The sequence below is a fragment of the Myotis daubentonii genome, chromosome 4 (genome assembly GCF_963259705.1).
Source record: "Myotis daubentonii chromosome 4, mMyoDau2.1, whole genome shotgun sequence".
In the NCBI taxonomy this organism is placed as follows: Eukaryota; Metazoa; Chordata; class Mammalia; order Chiroptera; family Vespertilionidae; genus Myotis; species Myotis daubentonii.
In genome coordinates this window covers 79,480,895-79,508,008 of record NC_081843.1, presented here as the reverse complement: position 1 = coordinate 79,508,008, position 27,114 = coordinate 79,480,895, and the positions used below count along the sequence as shown (strand labels likewise).

The 27,114-nt window shown below is 42.5% G+C and overlaps 1 protein-coding gene and 1 non-coding gene across 6 annotated transcripts in view; one reads left to right on the top strand and one right to left on the bottom strand.

The window, feature by feature from the left end:
- OCLN (occludin) overlaps window positions 1-27,114 on the top strand; it is a 41,572-nt gene that overhangs the window by 6,937 nt on the left and 7,521 nt on the right. For 4 of the 5 annotated variants that reach the window (XM_059694413.1, XM_059694414.1, XM_059694415.1 and 1 more), the window contains exons 2-5: window positions 1,185-1,295; window positions 2,171-2,846; window positions 6,713-6,874; window positions 20,152-20,297. In XM_059694413.1, the coding sequence (XP_059550396.1) occupies window positions 1,246-1,295; window positions 2,171-2,846; window positions 6,713-6,874; window positions 20,152-20,297 (1,034 nt within the window). In that variant the 5' untranslated portion in view covers window positions 1,185-1,245. Of the gene's footprint in view, window positions 1-1,178; window positions 1,296-2,170; window positions 2,847-6,712; window positions 6,875-20,151; window positions 20,298-27,114 lie in introns of those variants that run through there. The other variant, XM_059694417.1, reaches the window with a different exon arrangement.
- On the bottom strand, window positions 17,198-17,309 carry LOC132233932 (U6 spliceosomal RNA). The gene has a single exon (XR_009452782.1). It is a non-coding gene; the product is annotated as a U6 spliceosomal RNA (small nuclear RNA).

The window sequence follows — 27,114 nt, the reverse complement described above, 5'->3', positions numbered from 1 at the left end:
CGCTTCCTCTTTAAGTCTTTGGTCATCCCCATGCTGCACTTTATCACATAATTCGGTCCTAATTAATGCCTGTTGCAGTAGGCTGGGTGACCTTCAGGAGGACTTTGTCTCATACTTAATTTCCACAGGTCCTGTGGTACAGCAGAGGCACTTAATAAATACTCGTTGATTGAATGAAATTGGGACAAATTGAGAAATGTTAGAACAAAATCATTCTGCTTTTGCCTTAGAGGACTCTTTAATACAATGTGCATTTAATGTTTTTCCCCCCATAATTTATAAAAATTATGCCTGGTTTTGAAGATTTAGAAAAGCAGAATGGGAAACTAACTGTCCACAATCCCACCATTCAGAGATGCATCTTGTAATCATTTGTAATGAGAAAAATATACTTTTTAAACCAGCTTATGCTATAGTTAACATTGATGGCCTAGTATGTGTTAGACTCTGCTAGATATGCACTTTTTTTTTCTTTTAAAAAAATGTATTTTTATTGATTTCAGAGAGGAAGGGAGAAAGAGAAACATCAATGATGAGAGACAATCATCGATCTGCTGCCCCCTGCGCACCCCCTACTGGGGATTGAGCCTGCAACCCAGGCATGTGCCCTGACTGGGAATCGAACCATGATCATATGTCGATGCTCAACTACTGAGCCACACCAACTGGGCGATATGCACTTTTATATGCATTCTCATTTTATATGAACTTTCCAAAGTAATATGAAACAATATATTTAAATAATGTTTTTTTCTCATACCCATCTTGTTATTTGAAGAGACTGTTTTGCCCTAACCGGTTTGGCTCAGTGGATAGAGCATCGGCCTGCAGACTGAAGAGACTGTTTTAAAAAAGAAATACAATTTTTTACCTATGCTGTAGAAGCATTGTGAATTTTTTATTAATACAATATAGAATTTCAAAGTAAACAGTGTTTGTACGCCAGTGATGTACAGAGCATGGTGTGAGGTGCTGTGAGGACTCCCAGGCTGAATAATTCCTGTGCCCAGTGATTTCCTCTGCTTAAGGAATTAATGGTCCAATGTATAAAATAGTAATGGGAAGGACCAGAGAAATAAACATGGTGTGAGAAGTTACTTGAGATTGGTATCACTAGTTTTCTTAGTGATGCAAGGAAACTCTGAGCTCAGTAGTAATGCCATTACTCTACTTATGTTGCTTAGATTGGCTTATCTTGGGAGCTACAGGACATTGCTCATCTTGAAGATCGGGTGACCACTGACCATGTCATCGAGGCCTTTTGAAAGCCCCCCTCCATATAGACCTGATGAATTGTAAGTAAATATTTCTTCAGTTTTCCTTTTAAAAGTCTATCACATGTAAAAAAAATTGTACCTATTGTTGAAATTTTCATCTATTCTTTGTTTGCTTTTAAAAATAAAATATGTGTATTCAGTGAAAAATGAGTTTCCCTCTTACCCATAACTTCCAGGATGAGTTTTTCTCTGCAAAGGCAGCTATTGTTACCTGTTTCTAATGTTTACTTCAATATAGTCTAGGCTTATATTTGTATGTATATTTATTCCTTTTGTTTTCACAATTGTTATGACACTTCCATATTAATGCTTTGTTTAAATCACCATTGGCAACATGGCATCAATTTTTTATAACACTTTTTTTGAGGTATAATACATCATACAATCCACTCATTTAGAATGGACAGTTCAGTGATTTTAATGTATTCACAGTGTTGTGGAAGCATCACTATTTTAGAACATTTTTATGACCACCTCACCAAAGACACCCTTACCCATTAGAAGTCACTCCCTATTTCCCCCCTGTACTCAGCAACCACCAGTCTACTTTTCTGTTCTAGGTTTGTCCATTCTGGACATTTCATATAAATGGAATCATACATGTGGTTTTATAATATACTAGAGGCCCGGTGCATGAAATTTGTGCACGGGGGCGGGGGAGGGAGACCCCCTCAATCTGGCCTGCACCCTCTCCAATCCGGGATCCCTCTCGCAATCCGGAACCACTGGCTCCTAACCACTCACCAGCCTGCCTGCCTGATCCCCCTAACTGCCTAACTGCTCTCTCCTGCCAGCCTGATCCCCCTAACTGCCTAACTGCGACCTTCCCCCTTCCCCCTTCCCCCTTCCCTCCAAAAAGTGCTAACTTAACATTGTTTTCATGTGCATTTCAGCAAACCAAGTCATTACGCACCAAGCAATGACATGTACGGTGGGGAGATGCATGGTCGCCCAATGCTCTCTCATACGGCATATTCTTTCTACCCAGAAGATGAAATTCTTCACTTCTACAAATGGACCTCTCCTCCAGGAGTGATTCGGATTCTGTCTATGCTCATCATCGTGCTGTGCATTGCCATCTTTGCCTGTGTCGCCTCCACACTTGGCTGGGACAGAGGCTATGGAAGTAACATTCTAGGAGGTGGTATAGGTTACCCTTATCCTGGAAGTGGCTTTGGAAGCTTCGGAAATGGCTATGGTTATGGCTACGGTTATGGCTATGGAACAGGCTATACAGATCCAAGAGCGGCAAAGGGCTTCCTGCTATCCATGGCTGCCTTTTGTTTCATTGCTGCATTGGTGATATTCGTTACCAGTGTTATAAGATCTGAAATATCTAGAACAAGAAGATATTACCTGACCGTGATAATAGTGAGTGCTATCCTGGGCTTCATGGTCTTTATTGCCACAATCGTCTATATAATGGGAGTCAATCCAACTGCCCAGGCTTCTGGATCTATGTATGGTTCACAGATTATTGCCATCTGCAACCAGTTTTATTCACCTACAACTTCTGGGATGTACGTGGATCAGTATTTGTATCACTACTGTGTGGTGGATCCTCAGGAGGTATGAGTAATTTTGTTTTTTCACACCTTGCGTTAGAGGCTCAACTCGGGATGCTTAATAGAACCACATTGGGAACTTTTAAACAATATTGTTGCCAAGTCCCCACTTCTATTTTAATCAGACTCTGAGAGAAGGGCTAGGTGTCATTATCTATACTAATAAAAGGGTAATATGCTAATTAAACTGGACATCTTCCAAACGACCTTCCATATGTCCTTCCGGACAAGGCCACTGTAATGGGGTCAAGGCAGAGGTGGTTAGGGGGATCAGGCTGGCAGAGGAGAGCAGTTAGGGGGATCAGGCCGGCAGGAAAGAGCAATCAGGGGAATCGGGCCAGCAGGGGAGAACAGTTAGGGGTGATTGGGCAGGCAGGCAGGTGAGCAGTTAGGAGCCAGTGGTCCCAGATTGCAAGAGGGATGTCCGACTGCCGGTTTAGACCCGATCCCTGTCTGATTTAGACCTGATCCCACAGGGATCACATCCCCCGGCAGTCGCACATCCCCCGAGTGGTCCCAGATTGGAGAGGGTGCAGGCCAGGCTGAGGGCCCCCCCTCCGTGCATGAATTTCATGCACCGGGCCTCTAGTCTACAGTAATAAAAGTGTAATATGCTAATTAGACTGGACAGCCGAATGACCTTCCAGATGTACTCCCGGACAAAGCTGGGCCGCGGCTGTGAGGGCCCAACCCCTTGCATGAATTTTGTGCATAGGGCCTCTAGTTGAGATATAATTAACATACCACGTAATTCATCCATTTAGAGTACAGTTCATTGGTTTTCAGTATATTCACAGAGTTGTGCAACCATCACCACAATCAACACTTTCACTATTCCCCGGGGAACATTTCACTAATTCAAACAGTCAGTTGTCATTTCCCGAATTCTTCCCAGACCTATTCTATAGATTTGCCTATTCTGGATTTCATATAAACAGAATCACATAATACATACGCAGTTTTTTATGATTGACTTAATTTAGCATAATGTTTTTTTTGTTTGTTTGTTTTTTTTAAAATATATTTTATTGATTTTTTACAGAGAGGAAGGGAGAGAGATAGAGAGTTAGAAACATCGATGAGAGAGAAACATCGATTAGCTGCCTCTTGCACATCTCCTACTGGGGATGTGCCCGCAACCCAGGTACATGCCCTTGACCGGAATCGAACCTGGGACCTTTCAGTCCGCAGGCTGACGCTCTATCCACTGAGCCAAACCGGTTTCGGCTAGCATAATGTTTTTAAGGTTCATGTTGTAGCAGGTACCAGTACTTCATTCCTTTTTATTGCTGAACGTGGCCTGGTGCACAGATTCGTGCACAGTGAAAGGAAGCGGGGCTGTGCTCCCTCCTCTCTGGTTCCGGGGTGCGTCGCCCGAGAACCACCGCTGCCAAGTCACCGCAGCTTGGCAGTAAACCAGTTCAGGGCTAACAGTGCCCCAGCAACAGTGTAACCCACGGCCCGACCGAAGGTGGAGTCACGTGGCCCCGGGAGGAATCGGGCTCCCTCCTCTCTGGTTCCAAGGTGTGTCACCCGAGAACCACTGCTGCCACCACAGCTTGGCAGCTCCTGCGTTCAGCATCTGCCCCCGGTGGTCAGTGTGTGACATGTGTACCGGCTGGTCGGGACTGTTGGATGGTTAGATGGGCACTTAGCCTTTTATGTATATAGATAATAGTTCTTTATTTGGATATACCACATTTTTTTATTCGTTAGTTGATGGACATATGGGCTAATTCCACATTGGCTGTTATGAATAATGCTCTGAACATTTGTGTATAAGTTTTTGTGTGAACCTGTGTTTTAATTTCTCTTGATTCTATACCTAGGAATGGAATTGCTGAGTCTTATGGTGACTTTGTGCTTAACCTTTTGAAGAACTGCCAGACTTTTCCAAAGTCGTTATATTACTTTAAATTTACCAGAAACATATAGGATTCCAATTTATGCACATTCTCACCAACAGTGTTTTTGCCTCATTTTGGTTTGGATTTGCATTTCTTTGACAGCTAATGAAGGATGTTGAACTTGGTTTCTTTGTGCATATATCTTCTTTGGAGAAATGGCTATTAGAATCTGTCAGTTTTTTAACTGGGCTACTTGTATTTTTATTATTGAGTTGTAAGACCTCTTTGTATATCTGAATACAAGTCCCTTATAGATGTGTGATTTGCAAGTATTTTCTCTCATTTTGTCATTTTCATTTCACTTTCTGTATATGGTTCTATTGTTCTCTGCACAAAAGCCTTTCATTTTGATGAGGTTTGATTTTTCTTTTGTTTGTGCTTGTGGTGTCATATCTAAGAACACCTGACCTAATTCAGAGTCACAAAGATTTACTCCTGTGTTTTCTTCTAAGACATTTAATTTTAGCTCTTTCAGTTAGGTCTGTGATCCATTCAGTTAGGACATAGTATAAGGAAGGAGTCTAACATTCTTTGTGCAGTTATATTAGTATTATTTATTGAAAGGACTATTTCACCATGAAATTGTCCATGCCCTAGTCAAAAATGAATTGACAATAAATGTCAGGATTTATTTCTAAACTCTCAATTTTATTCCATTCATCTCTATTTCTGTCCTTATGCTAGTACCTCACTATCTAGATTACTGTAGCTTTGTAGTATGTTTTGAAACCAAGAAGTGGAAGTTTGCCAGCTTTGTTCTTTTTCGAGATTGTTTTGGCTAAATTCTGGGTCTCCTGTGTTTTCATATGAATTTTGGGATCAGCTTGTAAATTTCTGGAGGGAAAAAGAAGCCAGCTAGAATTTTAATTTTGAAGGATTGCATTGAATCTATAGATCGATTTGGCGAGTATTGTCATCTTTACATCAAGTCTACTAATACATGAGCATAGTATGTCTTTCCATTTACTTAGGTCATCTTTAATTTCTTTCAGAAGTGTTTTTTAATTTTTAGAGTGTAAGCCAGTATTTTTAAAAGCTATCCAGGTGATTCAAATGTGCAGGTGGGGTAGAAAACCCTGCCTTCAGTAGCCATGAGTCACCCCTTAATTATATTCAGAAAATGTTTCTGGGTTACTAACTGACTCAGGAATTCTCATTCTTTTGCCTCTTTTGAAGACTGAAGTGTTTTTCCCTGCAATTGTATGTTTTCAGAATGTTTGTGGTTGACATTCAGATGTATCTATGGTAAACAGGGCTGATGGTCGGTACTCCTGTCTTACCACAGTCCCATCCTTTTTAGTCCTCCTACTACCCAAACCTGTACTCTTTAAGGAAGGATATCACTGTGAGATAACTGCGGAGAGAGCCTACTGCTACCCATATATCCAGGGCAGAGTCCTGGTGCCTGCCTCAACTCCAGGTGCCTCTGGGCCAGCATACCACTTAACACATCTACCGGGCACTGGGAGAACAGTCATGGGTAGGGTTTCCTTGTCACAGAGCCCTTTCTAGTAAGTAGGTGAAAGACTCCAAAACAGAAACACCTGCCAGACTAAATGAGTCATTAGTCAGGTTCCTCTAATTTATAGCTCGGTTAGATTATGTCTGCATACTTAATGGTAAGGCTGATCCTCTGTAAAATACGGCCCTTTGGTGCCCAAGCTTTAGTTGGGAATAGTTTCCTGTAAAATTCTGAAACGGGGATGATGATAGTACCTAACGTTAATTAACTGTATTCTGAGGATTGAATTAAGGGGGGTGTGTGTTTTGCTAGCATTAGCTTAACTAGTATGGGTTGGTTTTATAGTTCTAAAATGTAGCCATTTGTACCAGTTTTATATCAGTTAAGTCACAGATATTTAGTAGGGTATTTGTAGAGGGTGGATTAGGTACTTGTAGAGGGTGCATTGAGCTGAAGTAAGCAATTAAAATGTAATTATATCATTATCTTTCTTCTCTTTAGGCCATTGCCATTGTGCTGGGATTCATGGTTATTGTGGCTTTTGCTTTAATAATTTTCTTTGCTGTGAAAACTCGAAGAAAGATGGACCAGTATGACAAGTCGAATATTTTGTGGGATAAGGGGCCCGTTTATGATGAGCAGCCCCCCAATGTTGAAGAGTGGGTAAGTATTAAAAAAATCAGCAAGCATCCAATCTTTCATTAAACCCCTAGGTTTCTGTCTCTGAACTTGACCTTTAGTGCTTTGTGAAACTCTGTTCTTAGAATTATTGTCTATGTTGCAAAAGTTTTGGTCTCAGGTTTTCCTTTAAGAAGGTGGGATAAGTAGAAATTATTTTACTACAAGGTAAAAATCATATTTCCATTTTCAAGAAGTAGATCTAGGCACTGAAAATGGATTGATTCTAAAGTAATCGTGGGGGGGGAAATAAGTAAACTAATCACGTGGAAGGAACTAACACAACTCAAACAACTCCCCACCCCCACCCCGTCACCTTTTACTTTCCTGCTTACCCTTTGGAGGGAAACACTATTACCCAGGGTACTCTCTGGGGTCAAGATTGCCAAAGGGTGTTTTTGGAGAGGTAGCAGGTGGTGGCAGACTTAAACTTTTTACATGGAGAACAGCCTGGTGAATCCCAGTGTCTGGTTCTGCACTAATATTCACGGTATCTATGAAATACTTAATGAGGCTAAGCGAGATTAGAGCAATTTCCTTTTTTGTATATACTGTTAACCTACTGGTAGGCAGCTTCCTATGTGATGTGATTTGCGGAAAGCCCACAAAGTCTCTCTCTTCAAAAATATCTCCCCAATGCATGTTATTGAAAACCTAACCTGTCTTTAGAGAAGTTTGGAGTAAGACTTCGTTTCTTAGAAATCCTCTGTTAGGATGCTGTTGGGAGCAACCCCAGAAACGGCCATGATAGGTTTCTTTGAGCAGATTGATTGCTTCCATGAGGGTTAGTTGAGAATCCTGGATACTGGTTCCAGGATGGGATTTTTTATTTACTTATTTGTTGGCTGGTGGGAGGTCAGTGGAAAGGGCTAAGGGTGGGTACTGCTGGTCAGGGGTAAAGATATTGATCATCCCGAAGGCTCCTTTATCTGTAGTATCGCGTACATCTTGTGTTGGAAGGATTCTAGAAATGTAGATGAATTGTATATTTTTACTGATTTTACAGAGAGAGGAAGGAGAGGAAGAGAGCGAGAGAAACATCAATGTGAGAGAGAAACATTGATCGGTTGCTTTCTGCATGTCCTGACCAGGATCGAACCTGCCATCTGATTAAGTGCCCTGATTGGGAATTGAACCCGAAACGTTTTTGGTGCACGAGGCAGTGCTCCAACCAACTGATCACTGGCCAGGGCTGAATTATTTTTTTAGTTAAGGAGCAAAAATTAAGCAGTTTTAGGAAAGTCAGAAGATGGGGTATATGCCGTGGAAATGATAGTTCTATGTCCCTGCCCTTGCAGAAATCCTCTTAGGATGGATTGTTCTTTTTCCCTCCTCAGTTTTTCCACCCATAAAGTATGAAGGTGTTCGGGAATGTTTTCCTTTAACCTTTAGCCCCAGGCAAGGCCAACGCAGATGGAATAGGACAGTCTATTGTGAACTATGAAGTAAATGTTTCTTGGGAGTTTCTGGGCGTGTCAGTTTTCACTGGCTGTTGGATTTATTTACTTAAGGTTTCGAGAGCCTTAAAAAAAAAACAACAAAAAAAAAACCTGACTTAAGAGAGACCAGAGCCAGTAATAATAGAGTCCCAGTGAACTTTGGGCTCTCGTCTGATTTTACTGTCATGAAGGTTTAGTCAGTTTCAGGTGCTTTTGATAATTTGGCAAAGGCTAATCATAACTTATGGAATTGACGATGATGATAAAGTGGAAAGGATTTAGTTTATTAAAAGGCATTATTTTTATAATGCTTCCTCACTGAATCTCTAGAAAAATTGATAGACCAGACTAGGCTGTTTGATGTATACTTAATAGTTTCTCTGTAGAAATAACTTTTGCTGTATGAAACTTAAAGAATCATCTGTTAAATAGCAGGTATACAGTTTTGGCATACTAGTGTTTTATGTGATACTTGCAAATTCTTCATTTCTTTCCCTTTCCCTTCTCCAAATGAACTGCGTAAGGAAGGCTAGTATTTGAAACTAGAGGCCCAATGCATGAAATTTGTGCACTGGGGGGGGGGGCGGTCCTTCAGCCTGGCCTGTGCCCTCTTGCAGTACAGGAGCCCCGCAATCAATCACTCCGCAGAGGGAGGACCCGCCGAAGCCCGCTGGTCAGTGGCCTGGGCCTCCCTCTTTGAGGCGATCATGGAGGCGTGTCCCCCCCCCCCCCCCATATCAATTGTATCGCACTCGCCTTGGCACCAGTGTGTCATCATAGCGTGGTCGTCCAGACGGTCATTCTGCTGTTAGTTCTGCTGTTCGGCAGTTTGGTCGATTTGCATATTACACTTTTATTATTATAGATAAGCTACTTGGAGTTGGTTTTAGCCACACGTATATTGCTTTTCCTTTCATTCTCCGCTCACCTGCCCAAGTTTGCTTTGCTAAACTCAAAACCAGCACCTTCGACCTTGCACCCTCCATTTCCCACCTTCTCTGTTGTTCAGCAGATGAGCATCCAGCCTCTGCTGTCTCAGGAGTATTTGATCTATACATAGATGCATATTTCAATGTATTCTTGGGAGGGGCAAGTTCAGCATCCTCCTATGCTGTCACCATTTTGGACCTCCTCAGGAAATGTGCAACTTTCTAATTTCCTGTCTCTGAATCTTTAGCACAATGTTTTCTCTGCCTTCCTAGGGATTTTTAGGGTGCTTTTTTTTTTCTATATCTTGTACTTTATAAAATAAACAGACCATGTTTGCATACTGGGTGTTAACCTAGTTCTTTGAAGTTCACTTAAGCTTGTGTGCCAACATTGTTGTATTTTAAATGTTTAAAGTTTCTTTTAATAAATTTACAGACCTTTATTTTTTCTGTATGTCCTCAAACCCCAGAACTAATAGGTACTTTTTCTGAATTAAAATACAATTAGTCATTGATGAACAATGGGGATAAGTTTTGAGAAAAGCGCCTTAGGCGATTTCATCATTGTGAACATCATAGAGTAGACTTACACAGACCTAGACAGTATAGCTTACTACACATCCAGGCTATATGGTATAACCCATTACTTCTAGGCTACAAGCCTGAACAGCATGTTTCTGTAAAAAACACGGTATTAAATCAATTACAAGAGACAGTGCAATCAAGAGACACAGCAAATGCAAGATCTCTGAGGCTCCTGCCTACATAACACAGCATACTGTTTTACAGCAAACATCTACACTAATAAAAGAGGAAGATGCAAATTAACCATCACTCTGTCACTCCGCTACACCCACAAGCCATGCCCACCAGCCAATCAGAGCAACTATGCAAATTAACCCAACTAAGATGGCGGCAGCCACAAAGCTGGAGCGAGCAGGAGGCTTGGGTTGCCCCCGGCGATGTAGGAAGCCAAGCTTCCCGCCTGCCCTGGGTGGCCCTGGGCTCCGCTCAAGGCTACAAAGTTTCAATTATAGAAGATAAATAAATCCCAGATACCTGCAAAAAAAGGAGAGGCTGGGAGCTTGGGTCACTGGGGGATGTGGCCAGCCTGAAAATGACCCTCAGCCCTTTACCCAGGCTGGCCACACATCCATGGGGTGAAGGTCCCTGCTAGGGGGCTTGGTCAGCCTGAAAATGGCCTTCAGTCCCTCACCCAGGCTGGCCAGGCACCCCAGCGGGACCCCCACCCTGATTTGGGACACCCTTCAGGGAAACCAGCCAGCCCCCAGTGGTGCACCAAGCCTCTAGCTTATATAATAAAAGGGTAATATGCAAATTGACCCTAACAGCAGAATGACTGGGAATGACTGGTCACTATGACACACACTGACCACCAGGGGGCAGACACTCAATGCAGGAGCTGCCCCCTGGTGGTCAGTGCACTCCCACAGAGGGAGCTCTGCTCAGCCACAAGCCAGGCTGACAGCGGCCAGTACAGTGGTGGTGGCAGGAGCCTCTCCCGCCTCAGCAGTACTAAGGGTGTCCGACTGCAGCTTAGGTCTGCTCCCCGCTGGCAAGTGGACATCCCCCGAGGGCTCCCGGGCTTCCAGAGGGATGTCCAACTGCCAGCTTAGGCCTGATCCCCTGGGGAGCGGGCCTAAGCCAGCAGGTGGACATCCCCTGATGGGTCCCAGACTGTGAGAGGGCACAGGCCAGGCTGAGGGACCCACCATGAGTGCATAAATTTTTGTGCACCGGGCCTCTAGTTGTTTTATAAGTAGAAAGAGGACACTCAAATAACAATAAAAAGTATAGTGTTGTAACTAAATAAACCAGTAGCATTGTTCTTTATTATCAAGTACTATGTACTGTACATAATTCGGTGTATGTGCTATACTTTTATACAACAGCAGTACATAGGTTTTTTTACACCACAGCATCATCACAAACAGGTGAGTAATGCATTTCACTACAATGTTACAAGTCACTAGGTGATAGAAAGTTTTCAGCTCCATTACAATCTTACAGGCTAGCCACCTTGTTATTATCCTAACTGCAACACTTGCTGTATGGACTCTCACAGGAGAAACTGAGGTTTGCAGATGACTTAAGTAATTTGTCTGAGACTTGACATTCTAATCTGCAGGACAAGTATTATGTTTGCTGTTATAACTTGTATTTCGTGTGTGTGTGTGTGTGTGTGTGTGTGTGTGTGTTTTTCCCTCTGAGACCCAGTTTTCTTTGTCAATAGAATTGGAGAAAGTAGTATATTTTCAATGCATAGTTGGGAATCTGTGTATGGAGATGGTCAACTTAAGTTTTACATGGGGTCTGGCACTCCTAAACCCTGCATTGCTCAAGGGTCAACTGTACTGAGTATAACTAACAGATTAGAATGATAATATATGTGTCAAATGCTTATCTCTACTACAGATCAGCATACCAGTTATCAATGAGTATTTTCTGCATGTTTGCTAATTTGTACCTTTTTTTTGTTGTTGTTAATATATTTTTATTGATTTCAGAGAGGAAGGGGGAAGGAGAGGGAGTTAGAAACATCAATGATGACAGAGAATCATTGATTGGTTGTCTCCTGCATGCCCCCCACTGGGGATCGAGCCCGCAACCCAGGCATGTGCCCTTGGCTGGAATCGAACCTGGGACCCTTCAGTCCGCAGGCTGATGCTCTATCCACTGAGCCAAGCCAGCCAGGGCTAATTTGTACCTTTTTTTGTTATTGCCACATGATTATGTCAGAAGCAGGTATAGACTAAGTTTGGAAAGAGCATGCCATAAACTTGTTTCTCCATTGTTACCAAGTGGTAATTTGTTTTAAAAAGTTCTATTTTTACCCCTGGCCGGAGTGGCTCAGTTGGTTGGCCATCATCCTGTGCACCAAAAGGTTGCCAGTTAGATTCTGGGTCAGGGCACGTACCTGGGTTGCGGGTTAGATCCCCAGTAGAGGGCATACAGGAGGCAGCCCGTTGGTGTTTCACTCTCACATTGATGATTCTCTCTCTCCTTCTCACTTTCTCTCTCTCTCAAAATTAATTTTTAAAAAATCTTAAAAAAAAAAAAAGATTTTATTTTTAAGTAGGAAATACTTAAAGCTAAGTTTGTTATCTAGGTAGCTTTATTTCTAGAAGTTTCTAAGCCTTTGACATTGTGATGCAACATTTATGTAGCATTGCATCCAGCATTTACCTGACAAGGCAGGAGCTAATGAGGGTGAGTTGGCTGGTGTAGAGAAGGGACAGGGTTCCTGATCTTTGTGGTGATGAAGACTGTCACTTTGTCTGTTTATTTAATAGGTTCCTCACATATAAATTGGGAAAATACAGGTTCCACCTACAGGTTGGCTGATTCTGTAACAATTAAAGGGCTTAGGTCAGTCTGGGCCAGCACATATTTTATTAATGCCCAATACATTTTAGCTAGACTAGTAATTGTTAGCATTTGCAGTGATGAGTGTGAATAAGGGAACTTGGCTAAGAGCACCCAAAACGTAAGTTCATTTAATATTGGTTGCAGTTTAACTTAATTTTCCTCTTACTTGTAAGCTTATAAGCTAGCTACAAGTTCCGATAAAAACATTTTTTTTTTCCTGAAAGGGTATAGGCAGGCCCTGAGTAACATCTCCTTGTACACAGGATGGGGAAACAGATATGGACGGGGGAGGTGCCTGGGACTGAGCAGTGGTGGTATCAGCATTAGACATCTGAAGAAATTTGAATAGCTTTTGGCTGTTGTTGTTAATCCTCACCCAATGATATTTTTCCCATTGATTTTTAGAGAGAGTAGAAGGGAGGGGGGAAGAAAGAGACAGAAATATCAATGTGAGAGAGACACATTGATTGGTTGCCTCCCGCACATGCCTGGACTGGGACTATGGATTGAACCTTCTACCCAGGTATGTGCCCTTGACCAGGCATCAAAATCCAGACCCTTCGGTGCACCCACTGACACTCCAGCTGCTGAGCCACATGGGCTAGGGGCTGAATAGCTTTTTAATTTTCAACCACTACAAGCATTCTTTAATGTAAAAGCAGTCATTTTAAAGGGCTTCTGACTATTGGTATGCTATATTGGTATACTGTTACCTGTGGCCTCAGGTGAGTCAAAATGAAACAAAAGGGGAAGTGCCCTATCTGGCTACTGACTTTTAGAACCCACCAGCATGGAGCACTGCGACCCTGTCTGTCCGGCACCCCTGTGAGTGAAAAGGGGAGGGTGGGCGAGCAGGCCAGGGCATCCCAGGGAGCCGGGTTAAGAGTTGTAAGATGCAGCAGGAGGTGGAGCATGTGGCGAAGCTGGTGCTGCCTTTGTGGCTCTCTGAAAGCAGGAATTCCTAGATTTCAAGCACTACCTAGAACTAATGATAGGTGATAGTATAATGGTCCAAATGGGGCAGTTGTCTGCCTTGGTCAGTGGTTCTCAAACCTTACAAGCACCAGAATCACCTGAAGGAATGGTTAAAACAGCTTGCGGGGCCCCACCCCCAGAATTTCTCATTCAGGAGCTCTGGAATGGTGCCTGGGAGTCTGCATTTCTAATGAGTTTCCCAAGTCACATGGATGCTGCTGGTGTGGGGACCACACTTTGAGAACCACTGCCCCGCAGAGCCAAGCTGCACTGCGTTAAGGTAGGCACAGGGCCTTTTCCACATCCCCGTAACGTTGTACAGAGTCCTGGAGGAAGCTGACGGGGATTTGGAACCCCAGTGGTGACTGTCCACAGGCTCTGAGAACGAAGGTGTTCCGGGCCTTGTGGCATACCTGTTGGGGAGCGCTGGCGTGAGGTTCGTGTGTATTAAAATACAGTCTGCACCAGGATTTCCGTTTCTAGAGCAAGGAGGCCTTGAATGTTATCACTCACTGAGGATAAGGTTTCTCCAGCTCACTCTCTTCCAAAGCTCTCTTAACAATTCGTTGACTCCTAGGGAGGTTCAGAATTCATCTTTGTTGGTATATGTTAGTATTTCCCAACGGGCAGCATGAACTTTGGTTGGGGACATTGTATTTGCTAACTCCTCAGTGCCATTTGAGCAACAGAAAATGAATCAGACAGGCTCACGCCTGGGCCAGGAGCTCTTCACCTGTGGGATTAGCACAGTTGGGAACATCCGCCTTCAGGAGGCCCAGGGTGGAGAGAAGTCTGAGGAACTTTCCAGAGGCAATTTTGAGGCTCTTGTGGGGGGAGCATCTTGTGGGTATAATCTCAGAGAACAGGAAAAACAAGTTGGGCCACGTACTGGTCTGAAAGTGGACGCAGGTTGTAAAACTGGAGATGGTACTTTGAGATTAAGGGACTCCTCCCTCTGATGTCTGTTCTTTCTCCACCATAATTACCAAGCAGGAAAGGCCCTTCTGTTCCCCTTCTGAGGGTGGTGTTTCTACACGCTGACCTAAACAAAGGCACCTGGTGACTGAAGCACAGATTCACAGTAATTTTGTGTGAGAAGCTGCCTTTAAATTTTTCTAAAAGGCAAGTAAGGCTCTTCAAAATGGATTCACCTCACATCTCATTAGGGTGTGGTGAGGAGTTGAGGCAACGAGATTGACTCCATTTGTCACAGGGACTAATCAGTACCCAGACTAGATAGGCACCTCAAGCCATATTTAAATCACTGAGGTTGCAGTTTGTTACCTGAGAAAGCATTGGCCTTTGGCACCAAGTGGACTAGGGTTCAAATCCCCTGTCTACCACATCACCTTCTGTGTGACCTTGAGCAAATTAATTTAATCGTAGAGGCTCAATTTCCGCATCTGAAAATGGAGATAATTGTATCTACTCGGGCAGTGGTGAGGAATAGACAGGTCATAAACACATAACAGGTGAACTTTCCTCTTGTTCTTAGAAGCAGGTGACTTGTCAGATTGCTACGTGAGTTGGATGCAGGTGGAGCCTGCCTCTTTTTCCCTTCTGTGAACTGGGAATGAAGAGGGGATGAAAAGAAACATGGGGAATGGCTGTAAAATCTCCTTTTTGCTTCTACTAATTCCAAATGACATATGAAGTAGCTTTGCATGGAAAGAAATGGTTTCCCCAAACTGTGTTTTGGGGGAGAAAAGATTTTCTTTCAAAGGGCCCAAGAACATTGTATTTTTAATCTCATCTGTGACTTAGAAGGCTCAGGGTGGGAGGCTGGGCATGAGTCAATAGCCTTCCCACACAGGATTGAGTACGGGCAGTCCCCCCGTCCGTCCGTCCCCCCCCCCCCCCGTCCCGTCCCCCCCCCCCCCCCCCCCCCCGCCCGCCAGGCTGGAAGGCACAGTGCTGACAGGGTTTGGAGGAGGGTTGAATAGAGCCACCCTCTGTTCTCCCTTTAGCACCCCACAGGGATTTAGGATATTTTCATAAATTCTCCAAGGAATGTTAGATGTGGTTACAAAGGTGTGTTTTTTCCCCCTACAAGTGGCATAATCAGAGCTCTTCTTAACGAGTAGAATTAAATTTTGAGTAAAATTTTGTCCTCATAATTACCTCTTGTGAAGACCTTTTGAAATGATTTTATTTGAATTTATTTCACATTGACATTTCAGAAACACTTTTGTTCTTCTCTGGATTGAAATATCTTAGTATAAAACTTTTCCTGTGTCTCACCCTAAAGTAATTATTCATGTTCCTTAAACAAGGTCGGTGTGAGTGCTTGTCCTTTTTGAATATAGTCTCCAGAGTGAGTCTGAGTCACTTTTTTGGTTGTTCAGGTGTCTTTCTCCTCAGCGTGTCTTTCCTTCTGTTGTCTTATCTTTCCCTTTTACAGTCTGTATGTGGGGTGTGGGTGCCACTAGGACCAGGACTCCTCCCGCAGATCCCAGATAAGGGAAGCTGTTTGGGCCCTGCTGGGTGGGTTTCTGCTGCCTGCAGCTCCCCTCCGCCTTCATATGGGTCTCCTCCCACTGCATGCCCTGGAGGGAGGGACACTGGATAGCCTCTGAGGCTCCTCTGTGCTTCAGAGCAACAATTGCAGCATTTGATTTCTGGAATGATTGGCGCTCAAACTTTTCTTTCCTCTCAGTACTTAGTAGAAGCCAAGTCTTTCTTAATTTGTGTTTTCTTTTCTGCCCCTAATTTCTCAGAGCTGTCTCAAGGTACTTGAGGAAAAGTGTTCACCATTTGCTGCTTAGAATTAAGCCTAGTTTTTCTCAGGTTCTAAAACTTTAAACACATTTTATTTAAGTTATTAAAATGATGGGGTTTTGTTTGTGTGGGTTTTGTGTTTTTTTTTTAAACAACTTTACGTCACTGAGTCTTATGGGCTGACTGGGTGGGGATCTTATCAATAATACCGTGAAGCTCAGAAATCCTTTTTGTCCTAATAGGATGCATAGGTTGAGGACTCTCTATATAAATTACTAATAGCTGGTCACTCCACACTGGGTCTTCCCCCTTCCTTCTCCTGTCTTTTCAAAGCAGCAGGTTTGTATTCATTTTGCATGGGTACTATGAGAAAAAGTAACATTTTAGCTTTCTTTCAGAAAAAAGTGAAGTGTAAAAAGGAAAAAAATGACCTTCCTCTTTATTTTATAAATATATCTTACCTCTGCCTCTATATCCTTAAGCTCATTTTAAGGACCTGGTCTGCTTCTTATTCTTCTATGAGTCTGTATGGGGATTTAAAAAAAATTAAATTTATTGGGGTGAGCCCTGGCTGGTGGCTCAGTTGCTTAGAGCATCGTCCCAATACACCAAGGTTGCAGGATTGATCCCTGGTCAGGGCACATACAAGAACCAACCAGTGAATGCATACATAAGTGGAACAGCAAATTGATGTTTCTCTCTCTTCTTCTCTCTCTCTAAAGTCAATAAAAATAATACATAAAAAAATTTATTGGGGGGACATTTGTTAATATCATCTTATAGATTTCAAGCGCACAATTGTATATACATCACCTGTCTATTGCATTGTGTGTTTGACATGCTTGGCTGGGGATTTTTAAAAATGTGAACCTATCACAGATGTGCATGCCATCCTTTTGCAGAGACCATGCTAATAATGAATTTTCTTTGTATTACTCCAATTTTAGTATAAGCTCTGACAAAACAAACAGTACCTTGGAATTTTTTGTGCATACATATAAAAAAGGCTAAAGTAACCAAAGACCTGCTGGAGGGTGAAGTCAGTGGGCAAGTTAGTCCTGTCCTGCAAAGAGATAAAGGTCAGCGCAGAGCAGCTCATTTAATAAGATGTTTGGATATACACAATGTCGAGCAGCAGTAAGTGAGATAACCTCTGTGCAGCAAACTCTGGGTTCCTGATTTGTGCCAGGTACTGTGCTGGGCTTTGGAGACTTAAGGAGAAGGTAGGAGACTGCCCAGGGAGAGGTGGTGGACTGTAGCAGAGGCTTTCGGGGGAGCCCTGTGTTTAAATTCCACATTACCACTTACTAGGTATAGGTCTTGGGGAAAGTTGTCTGGCTCTCTGAACCATTGCTTCCTCATTTCTGAAAAAGGAATCGTAGTATTTACCTCTAAGGTTGTGGTTACTAAATGATGCATGAGTTCAGTATCTGGCACATTGTACGCAGGCAGACAGTGGTGGCTTTTAGAACAGTCGACTGCCTACTGAAGTCAGAGATATGGGAGCAAGCCATTATGCTGCGTGTAAACAATTGTTCCCACAGTGCGTTAAGTGCTGTGGTGGGTGGGAGGTTTGTGTGCACAGGTGCTTGAGGAGATGGGAGGACAGATAGATGCCTCGCCCAGCAGGGACACAGGTGGACGGCCTCCAGGAGGTAGTGGCATTACTACTCCTTGGTAGTGAGCCAAGACTTGAAGCCCAATTAAGGATTAGCTGGCAAAGAAAGGACGAAGGACATTCCATTCCACGCAGTAAGCAGTCTCTACTGGGACACCCAGGCACCTTTTTGTCAAGTTTTGGTTTCTGGTTTGTTAGAGTCAGTAGGAAATCTCCAAGCTTTGAGCCTCTGCTAAAGTTGTGAAGGGGAAAGAACCTGGAGTGTTAAATGGGTTTTAAAGAAAAGGAAGTCTTTTTAAACTCTGAAGTCTCCAGAATAAGAATAGGCCTTTGTCAAGTCCTGAGGAATTCATCTGGGGAGCCAAGAATGGTTCCCACCCGCGCCCCCTGTGGTGGGATCTAAGCACACTCCCCCGCAACCCACCCACCGGTTTCCCAGTTGCTGCCAAACTCAACTTCAGGAGGAAATGATTCCATTCTTTTCTGACTCACAGGACTATTAAACAATCAAGAAGACCTCCATGGCCTTAGAGCGCTGGGTAAATAAATATTTCGGAATGTGATATTGCAGTGATAGGAAAAGAACAGGTCATGTTGTAATGCTATGCTTAACGGGAAACAAGATGTCAAGTGTGTGTGTGTTGCAAGGAAATACACTGGGAAACAAGATGTCAGGCGGGTGTGTTGCAAGGAAATACACTGTATTGATACTGAACTTAATTGCTAGGATGCATAATAGCACAATAATCCAATGAAAAGTCTGCTGTCACATTCAAATACTTACAAAGTTCTTTGTTTAGATCCGATGACTTTAATTCCAAAACCTAGCATCTTCCGAGTTTTTACTGTGTTCATAAAGGCACTGTGCTAAATGTGATACCTTGTCATGTCACTTAGTTGTCAAAAAAACTTTATGAAGTAAAAAGCTTCTGCATTTCTTCCAGATGAGCAGACTGAGGCTTTCTAGAGCTTGTAGTTGGCAGATCTGGAGTAAGCCCAGGTAATCTGATGCCATCACCAAGCTAAAGTAGTCCTACCCTACCTAATTTTGAAAAGTTGTTCTTTTTCTCAGAAATGGTTTATGGAGTTTTAAAATTTTATTTATGGATTGATTTGAGAGAGAGAGAGAGAGAGACTGAGAGAGAGAGAGAGAGAGAGAGAGAGAAACACACTGAATTGTTGTTCCACGTAGTTATGCATTCATTGATTGATTCTTGAAAGTATATTAACCAGGGATGGAAACCTGCAATCTCCGCTTGTCGGGACAACTAACCAACTGAGCTATGGCCAGAGCCTATGGAGTTATTTTCAATGTTTTCCCATGCTTTATTTTATTCCTTTACTTTGAAACAACTCAAAATTTAGCAGTTACTTTTAATCAATTGCAAAGTAATGTGTTAAGATTTTTAGGTGAAATTTAAAGCTTGTTGGGTCTGCTTCATGAACTCTAACAATGTTGAGAATCTAATTGTCCATGCTTATTATATTTAAATTTTTCTCTCACAGGTTCTGTGGGAAACCTTTCATATTAACAAAGCATAATCTCTAATATATATTCCTTCTTAGTACAAATTCATTTATGGAGAGCAGAGAGGGACAGCAACGATGGGACTGTACTGTACAGGCTATTAATAATAGTGCTATTGAGCATGTACGTTGAGGGAGAATACTCAAATCTCAATAAAGAATTATAGCAGAAATCAGTTTGCGCTTCTTAATTTCTTCTGTGGTTTTAGTGGTCCATGTTTAGGGTGAATGGGTTAAGAAGAACCGTTGTCCTTTGCCCTAGCTAATAGGTGTTCCAAGTGTGGTCCTTGGAACTTGTTAGAAATGAAAATTCTCACCCTAACACAGACCTGACCTACATAAAATGAGACTAGTCTTCCTAATATGGGGGAGAAGCAATTGCCAGGGATAATTATTCCACCTAAACACACCAGGATGAGAACTGGGTAACTTGGATTTTTTTCCTTCTTCTTTGTAATTCATTATGGACTTGTTAAACTAGCAATAGCACCTTTATGTGTTTGTCAAAATACTGATTTGACAGTGAGCTACAATAACAAGGCAATCATTACAGGTTAATAGTATTTGATGAGCTCAGTAAATACTAGATCATTCTATATGTTTTTTCTTCCCCCTTTAAATTACAGGCTAAATAATACCTGTGTCTCTTTGGGGCTGTTTCTTTAGGTTAAAAACGTTTCTGCAGGCACACAAGACATGCCTCCTCCGCCTTCGGACTACGTGGACAGAGTGTACAGTCCCGTGGCCTACTCTTCCAATGGTAAAGTGAATGACAAGCGGCTGTATCCAGAATCATCCTATAAATCAACACCGTAAGTAGCAGCTTCTTCTGATATTCTGAGTCTAAAACATGAATACTTGCACTTGTACAAATCTGTTATTGTTTTGTACCATTTACCTTTAAAAAAAGAATCCCAACAGTTTGCATAAAGGCTGGAGACTGATCTTTGCATTGTAGGTGGATGCCTAGGGCTACTTGGAGGGTAAGAAGGGTGGGACTGTGCGGTGGGGTCCTCTTCTTCTAAGCTGAAAATGCTTTTCTCCTGATGATTTCATAGGTAGAGGTAGGTTAGGTTCTTTCATTCTAGGAATATGGTTCTCTGTCCTAGTTCTGGTTTTGAGTTTAGGTGTGGGTAAAAGCGCATTACTGATTGATAGCATAGCTTAGTGCATTTCTCAGTCTTTCCTTTTGCCTATAGTTATTAGATCTCATTTAGAGTGTTGAATAAACACAAAAAAATCAGGAAGCTTTGGCGAGAAATAAATGATGATAATTTACTCAAGGATCTTAGAGTTTGCAAGCTGGAAACATATCTAGGCAAAAAACTGAAGCGTTGCAAAGAAGAAAAAAAAGTTAAGAGTTCTTACTGTAGCCTGGCCGGGTAAGTCAGTTGGTTAGAGCGTGGTCCAGATATGCCAAGGTTGCAGGTTTGATCCCCGATTAGGGCAGGCTACAAGTATCAACCAATGAATGCATAAGTAAATGTTTCTCTCTCCCTCACTCTCTCTAAAAGTCAATCAATAAAAATTCTTATAGTTAAAGTCACATCCTTAAAAATAATCAGTCCTGCGTTCTTAGCCTTCAGGCTGGTCCAGGACTGTTATCAGTCAGAGGTCAGGCAGTCTGGAGGATGGGCACCAGGAGCCTGGTAACGTCCTGAGTCCTTTAGGGGTAGTCCGACGGTTATCTGCAGGTTTGATGTATGCTAGGCATTATCTACATACTGGTTCAGGACTGGAAAGTTCAAAAGCTGAAGTTCCCAGGTGAGTTAAGATAAAAAGAATAATTTCTTCATGCCTCAACCTTCATAATGTTAAAAAATTTAGTCGCTTGGTTAAAATGCCTTCATTTTATATTTTCCCTGTCTTCACTCTTTCCTCAGTAGAAAGGTAGATTGCTCATTAATCACCCCTGCCAACATATATTTTTATTAAACTACTAAAGGCCCGGTGCACAAAAATTCATGCACTCGGGGATGGGGGGGTCCCTCAGCCTGGCCTGCGCCCTCTTGCAGTCCGGGACCCCTTGGGGGATGTCCACCTGACAGCTTAGGCCTGCTCCCCAGAGGATCAGGTCTAAGCTGGAGGTCAAACATCCCTCTGGCAGCCCGGGAGCCCTTGTGGGATGTGCAACTGCTGTCAGACATCCTTAGTGCTGCCGAGGAGGTGAGAGAGGCTCCCCCCGCCTCCGCAGCTACGCTCACAGCTGTCAGCCCAGCTCGTGGCCGAGTGGCGCTCACTCTGTGGAAGTGCACTGACCACAAGGGGCAGCTCCTGCATTGAGCGTCTGCCCCCTGGTGGTCAGTACGTGTCATAGCAACCAGTCGTTCTGGTCGTTCTGCCCTTACGTCAATTTGCATATTACCCTTTTATTTTATAGGATTAGGCTTCATTTGAATTCAGGAATTTTGAGATCTCCTTTGCTGTGCTAGAGCCTCCGTATTGCTGATGACGCCTCTAGCTTTTGTTATATATACGGTGTAAAAAACCTCGAATTGAGTTTCTGGCCTAGAGTCGGTATGCCATTATGGTTTTTGAAATGGTATCCCCATTGTGGTTTTAGTTTACCCTAAAGCCTAATTCTAATTCAGCCTAATTCTAATGAACTAGTGAGAAATGGATATTGGAAGTATTATTAAGGACTTGGATGTCATTTTTGCCTAAGGATGATAAGCTGTGTTGCTATATTTAATTCTAGAACTCCGAATTCCTTTGTAGACCAAAAAAAGAAACCTTCCCTTTAGTTAGTTTGATTGTTCTTAGTCACAGGTGTGTCTGCTGGAAAACTTCTTGTGACTCCAAAGTTTTCTTTCCACCCTGCACCCTCATTTAGTGGGACCCACTGTGAGTGCACAGTGTGAGCACCTGGAACCCCCTAAGGTGACACCAGCAGCTGCGTTAACTATGGAAGCAGTTTGAAGGCAATAGGTTGATTATGGGAATGGAATTTGGAGACAGACGGGCAGCTGCCTTACACTCCATGTATGTTGCTTTGGTCTGCAGAATCAACCTCGCTGTTCATTCCAGCTGTGATTGATTGGGAGAAAGCATTTTCTCTGTTCTCCTTCTCTTTGGATTTTAACAAAAACCAAAGCACCTGAAGCTATTAGGGCAAACGTACATAGTGAGGATTCAATCCTTGTGAAAGTTTTGAGCGATGATTTATAGGGCTTTCACACATGCAAAATAAATACCTATAATGCATGTGACCAGCTATGCCTCTGAATTAATTGTAAGACCTGCATGGTTACATAGCATTCCCACATGTTGTCCCTTTTCATGAAAACCAAAATATTTTCAAATTCATTTACAACAATTTAAAAATCTTACTTATTCTTAAGTAAATCAATACATTCATAAGTAAAATTTAAAAGGGACAAATATGAATATTGGTATGTTTTTTCTTTAAAAAATACTAGCATATTAAATGCCTTGTTAGCACTGTATCTTGGAGAGTGTTCATATTGGTATACAAAGAGTTTCCTGTTCTATTTCATAGCTGCCTAATATTCCAGCAGTAACTTATTTTGTTATTCCCATATTGATGCACAGTTTTCCCCCAATGTTTTGTGATTACAAACCACTGCAGGGAATAAACTTGCACTTTTATCACTTTGCACATATGTGAATGTATCTGGAGAATTGCTGGACTTGCGTATTTCATTTTGATAGATGTGGTCAAACTGTATTCCATAATGGTTGTACCAGTTTATACTCCCAACCTACACCCTAGAACTTTTTTGAAGGTCTTGGCAATGCAAATGTGATGATTAATTTTAGAACCCAGAAGGGGAGGATGGGAATGGTGCTAAGGGATACGAATGTGACAGCGAATCCCACAGCGCAGCACCTGATGTGTGCGGTAGTGATGGAAGGAACTTGCTGCCTCTGGGGAGTAATAGAAATTGTCTAGTGTTGACTGTGGCAGAGTACTGAGTGCTGTGGAGGATTCGGAGTGCATCGGCTGTGGAGGTAGAGATGCACATTAAGTCATAGTATGTTTTCCCTCAGGCTTCCTGAGGTGCTAAGAACCCACGAGCACCTCTCCTCCTTGCTATTGCGGTAAGCAGAGAAGGAATTGGAATGGGAGCATTGTGTCTGAGGTCCATGGTTCCTCAATACTAAGATTTTCTTCCCCCAAAAGCATAACGTACATTCAGTAAAGAGCACTAATCTTGCCCTGGCTGGTTTGGCTCAGTGGATAGAGCGTCAGCCTGCGGACTGAAGGGTCCCAGGTTCGATTCCAGTCAAGGGCACATGCCCGGGTTGCCGGCTTGATCCCCAGTAAGAGGCATGCAGGAGGCAGCCAATCAATGATTCTCTCTCATCATTGATGTTTCTATCTCTCCCTCTCCCTTCCTCTCTGAAATCAATAATAAAGATATGTTTTTTTTTAAAAAGCACTAACTAATCTTGAGTATACAGCCTGATGAATTTTCACAGATGTGAACACTGAAGTCACCACCACTGCACCAAGAGAGACATCTCTAGCACTCTAAAAGGTCCCTCTGGTGTCCTTTTGTCCCGCTCCCCCCCCCCCCCCGCCCCAATTTTGATGCCTATCACCATCTATTAGTTTAGCGTGTTATTGGAGTATTTATTTAATGGAATCATAAACATACTCTCATGTCTAGCTCCTCTTCATCTTTATGTCCTATACGTTAGAATTTCAAGGTAGTCAGAATTAATCCTGGATTAGCTGAAGATGGTTGCCTCTTTACCCTTCCTAAGTGAATTTGGGAGAGCCCTGTTAGGTACACTCCCTAGTATACTGTCCACACCCAGGGTGAATTAACCTTAATAAATCAAGGAAGTTGAATGTTGACACTACAGAGAACTTTCAAGGCAGGATGACACCCTAGGGCAGTGGTTCTCAACCTTCCTAATGCCGCGACCCTTTAATACAGTTCCTCATGTTGTGGTAACCCCCAACCATAAAATTATTTTCGTTGCTACTTCATAACTGTAATTTTGCTACTGTTATGAATCATAATGTAAATATCTGATATGCAGGATGTATTTTCATTGTTGGCGACCCACAGGTTGAGAACCGCTGCCCTAGGGCGACAAATGAGACAGTCTGTTCTTTGGTGGTAGCAAATAGGCTGACGGGTAATCTGTTAGGGCTTTTATACAAGCCGTAGGAATTCACTGGTTCACCTAAGGCCCAGGTGTGGGTCTGTGTCAGGCATGGCATATCCAGGGACCCAGAAGATATCAGGGCCTTGTTGCTATGTTGTCTTTATTCTCAGTACAGCTTCCCTTGTAACAGGATGGGTTATCCACGTTCCCATCAGAAAATCCCTCCTTGGCAGGTGTGACTCAGTAGATTGAGCGTTGTACCATGCACTGAAAGGTTGCCTGTTCCATTCCCACTTAGGGCACATGACCAAGTTTTAGGTTTGATGCCTGTTCGGGTGCTTGTGGGAGGCAACCAATCAATGCTTTTCTCTCTCCCTCTCCTCTCTTTCTCTTGCCCCCCTCCCCCTTCCTCTCTCTCTAAAATCAATGAAAACATATTTTTAAAAAAAGGAATATCCCCCCCCCCCCCAAAGTTTGCATATCAATATCAATCTATTGGAAAGATTCTGATTGGCCTTTTGGATCATTGTCATCACCAAGGTCAGAAAGGTGAAGTTCTGTGATTAGCTAAGTTACTCCCCCCAGTAATGGTGACAGTTCTAAACACCATATATAGGGTGTCCCCAAAAATGTATATACATTTTGAATAATTATTCATTCCAATGAGTTAAATCTGAGAAGTAAAAAACATCAGTTGACCTATCAGAAAAAAGTGTGTGCACATTTTTTTGGAGGGACACCAGAAAAACAACGAACATCATTCTGACAATCAAGAAAGACACTGGTATTAATTATGCATTGTTTCTCCCCCCATTGATAGTGGGTGTCCTCAGAAAACAGGATTCATGTGACTGATGTTAACTGAGTAATTACTTTGAACGCCTGCCATGCACACAGTACTGGGCCAGCTGCCCTGGGAATACCAAGTCCATGCTCTCATGGAGGTTGCAGACTAACAGGGCGGAAGAAAGTGCACAGTGACTACATTGAGAGTCACGGCAAGATAATAGCAGCAAAGGCATGTGAGCGTGTGTGAGAGAATAAAGCAAGTAAATAAAAAGAAACAATCCAAAAGCTGCAAAAGGGGGGACTTCCAGACCTGGGAGACCGAGTTGGGTACTGCGGAAAGTATGCAGCTGGTTACTTGTTCTGGGTTATGTGGATTTTGACCTAATAGACTTGCATCTAAAAGTAGGTTAGGAGATTATTGAGAGTATACATATTCCCTAGTTCTTAAATTTATATATTCTTTTACTGCTAAGCATTTTGTGCTTAGCGTTTATGCTACATTAAGTATGTTACTTTTTAGTATTTCGAAGGGTGTGGGAAGAGGAGAGTTGGAAAACTTCCAAGGTAAAGATTTATAATATCAATAACTAATAAAAAAATTAGGGGGAAACCTGCCTTAATGTCTTCTTTTTTCCAATTTCTCTTGCCTTTTAGTTTCCTTCCCTTCTGGCGCTCAGCCTCTCACAGCCAATGAATGCTAAAGGTTTTGTTGGTCATGTCAAAGCAAGAAGCATGCATAGTGCCCGGCATTTTGGCAGTGTGTCTAGGAACTTGTTTAATTATTGACTCATGGAGAAAGTCACATTTTCCCTCCCAATAGAAGTAGCATTAACTTAGCACACAAAGCCATGCTAGCATGAATAAATTCAGAAGGAAGGAATAAATACCACCCCCAACCCCAACTACAAACACATACACACCTTTAGACTTTGACAGCAAAGTCAGGCAGTTCTGGATCACCTAGAAAAGAGAGTAAACCTTGTAGATAATGCTCCAGATCACAGTTATGGTAAGTGGAAAGAAATAAGAAATGAAAATCTTCAACTGTCTTTAGTGGTTGATTTGAATAGCAAGGCTGATGTTGGGAAGCCTCAGGTGCTTTTCTTCCTTTCCTTTCTCTTGCCCTTCTCCAGCTCAGCTACAGGTGAAAGGGAAGCTTTGCGTTTCTGTTACTTGGAAGTGGGATACAGTTGCCATAGCTCTTGGTATTTTACTCCATGTTAGGCTTTGGTTTTAAGCTTGCAGCTGAAACATGTGCAATGTAATATCTGATTCGATACTGAACAATTGCATTAGAAAAATAAGTGTAGCCCTAGCCGATTTGGCTCAGTGGCTAGAGTGTCAGCCTGTGGACTGAAGGGTCCCAGGCTTGATTTCAGTCAAGGGCACATGCTCAGGTTGTGGGCTTGATCCCCAGTAGGGGGCGTGCAGGAGGCAGCCAATCAGTGATGCTCTCTCACCATTGATATTTCTCTCTCTCCCTTCCTCTCTAAAATCAATAAAAATATATTTAAAAAGGGAAAATAAGTGTAATGGTAACCCTTCCGTTCCATTCATTCCATGTGGCTTCAGGATTAACAAAGCAATTTTACAAAAGAAGTCTTTATATATATATATATATATATATATATATACACACACACACACACACACACACATACACACACATATGTAAAAGCATGTTTAATGCAGAGAAAATGCATGGCCAGTGTAAGCACCTAAAAAGAAGTCTTAATGAGCCTTTTCATATATGACTGT